General features: G+C 37.8%; 1 protein-coding gene across 1 annotated transcript in view; it reads right to left on the bottom strand.

Moving 5' to 3' along the window:
- Positions 1-410: 410 nt before the first annotated feature.
- The window catches only part of LOC109221936 (apyrase 1-like), a 5,993-nt gene continuing 4,423 nt past the window's right edge, over positions 411-1,980 (bottom strand). Inside the window, exons 2-4 of the mRNA XM_019386359.1 lie at positions 1,228-1,475; positions 902-1,091; positions 411-812 (exon numbers count right to left, since the gene is read on the bottom strand). Coding sequence (XP_019241904.1) covers positions 697-812; positions 902-1,091; positions 1,228-1,475 — 554 coding nt within the window. The 3' untranslated portion in view covers positions 411-696. The remainder of the gene's footprint in view (positions 813-901; positions 1,092-1,227; positions 1,476-1,980) is intronic.

Here is a 1,980-nt window from a genome sequence, read left to right as displayed (position 1 = left end):
TTTTGTGGTCAAGACCTTTGTCGACCTAAGCTTGCTTATTCTAAGAGAGTTTTACCTCATGGATTTCTTCCTGTTCGTATTTCTGAAGACCAGCTGAGGCAACAGTTGAGACGGCTTAACAAGCAGGCTGCAAACTGCAAGTTTGGTCTCAGTTTTTCTTTTTCATGTATAGAGCTACTTTAGCTAATATACCATTAGAACATTTTAGGAGATTTTGCAACTCAGTTTTAAATAAAGACCACCAGCTGGGGGAACTAGTTTGTGATATACTGTGTATATGTTCGTCTCATTGGATAATTGCAAGAGTCAACTCAACAAATTCACATTTCGAAGCCCATATCAGGATTGCTAGGTTAAAGATTTCCAGTTATCTTTCAGAAGTGGTTGGTGTCGGAACTGGCAAAGAGGAATGAATGAAAAGAATCAAGTAAAAATATGAATCTATCATATCGTGAAACAAATCAGTGTTTCCTATAATATAATCACAAACAGATCTTATCATTATTCTTAATCACCCACCCTCTCTGAATAAAAGGGGAAACAATCTGAATTTGCTCGGACCAGGCATCCAACTAAATGGCAAGGATGATGTTCTAGAGCACGGCGAGCCCAGTTGCAGGTCGGAAATAGCTGATAGTTGATAACCACAAGCTAATAAAAGGCAAAACTGGTTTGAGTTAATCTTGAATCTCCAAGTTAATTCATTGATGACGCGACTTCAATGGCACTGCCTAATGGCCATGCGGCTTCAACCAGGGAATTCTTGTATTTCACCTTTTTCACCAATGTCATTTCTTGACGAGCATCAAGTCCTGTCCAATAAAGAATACAATGTCTGACTGAAACATACTAAAAATGATGAAGTGGGATCGCGTATTTTCTGAAGGATATCTAGTCTTACCAAATCCATCTACAAGTAGAGTGTACTGATAGACAAGATCCATGCACAAGAACGGCAAGTTATCAGGGTCCACACGAGGAAATGTAGCTTTGGCATCATCGATTCTAGTATCACAAGCACGTCTAGCTGCACTCTCAAAATCAATTGGGCGAACTTTTGCAACAGCTACATTTGGATCAACAAAACCAACCTATGCCCACAACACATTACGATAGTCAGATAACCATAGAAATAGGGAGTTTATCCTTCTTAGAACAGCAAAAAAAGGTATACTATTCTAAAGCCATCAAATCTTGGTAAGCATCTAGCTCAACAGTGACTTTTACCTCAGCAGCTCGGTCAAAGAAAAATGAGGCAACAAACATATTCTTCTGACCATCTCCACCTCCACCGTTCCACACACCACCAAAGGTGCATTTCATGTGGGTGCATGCTGATTCATTAACTTTCAGAGCCTTCAGGGCTACCATCCTACAATTTGTCAAGCTTGATCCTTGAGACATTGCTGATGCTGTGTAAGTCTTTCCTCCATACTTGTAGGACCCTTGTAGAGAACAAATTGTCAATACATTTGCTCATATAGGAAATTATAGTTAAAAAGAATAATTATAATACCAATAGGAGTTACAGGCCTTTGTAAATTAGGTATCTTATGCTACTACTTTCTGCAACATTTTCAATGATGATAGAGAACATAAGTGAATCCTTTCTGATAATTTCATTAATTCTAATTCAGTTCTATTCCAGTAGAAAAAGTCTCTTTCTTTCTCCAGTTGTCCGTATTTCATACATTTTCAGATATGGAGTTGGATAAAATATAACGTGATCTGCGTGTGTTGCCATGAGTTCAGGAAAATTATTATTATTATTGGAGTTCAGACAGATTATTTTTTTATAAGTTCAGGCAAATTTTTGAATTGGATAGATAAAAGAATTGCCGTAAGTTGGAAATAGATGAGTGAGTTGCTTTAAGAGAAACATTTAAGGCCAACCCTTGACTTATGGGGCAAAGAAAAGTTGAACTTCAACAAAGAAAAGGGGGCATTTCTCTTACTTAATCATTGTGGGGTGGGTTGGGT

This window comes from Nicotiana attenuata, unplaced genomic scaffold (assembly GCF_001879085.1).
Source record: "Nicotiana attenuata strain UT unplaced genomic scaffold, NIATTr2, whole genome shotgun sequence".
Classification (NCBI taxonomy): Eukaryota; Viridiplantae; Streptophyta; class Magnoliopsida; order Solanales; family Solanaceae; genus Nicotiana; species Nicotiana attenuata.
The sequence above is the reverse complement of the archived record's forward strand: the minus strand, read 5'-3'. Positions and strand labels throughout refer to the sequence as shown.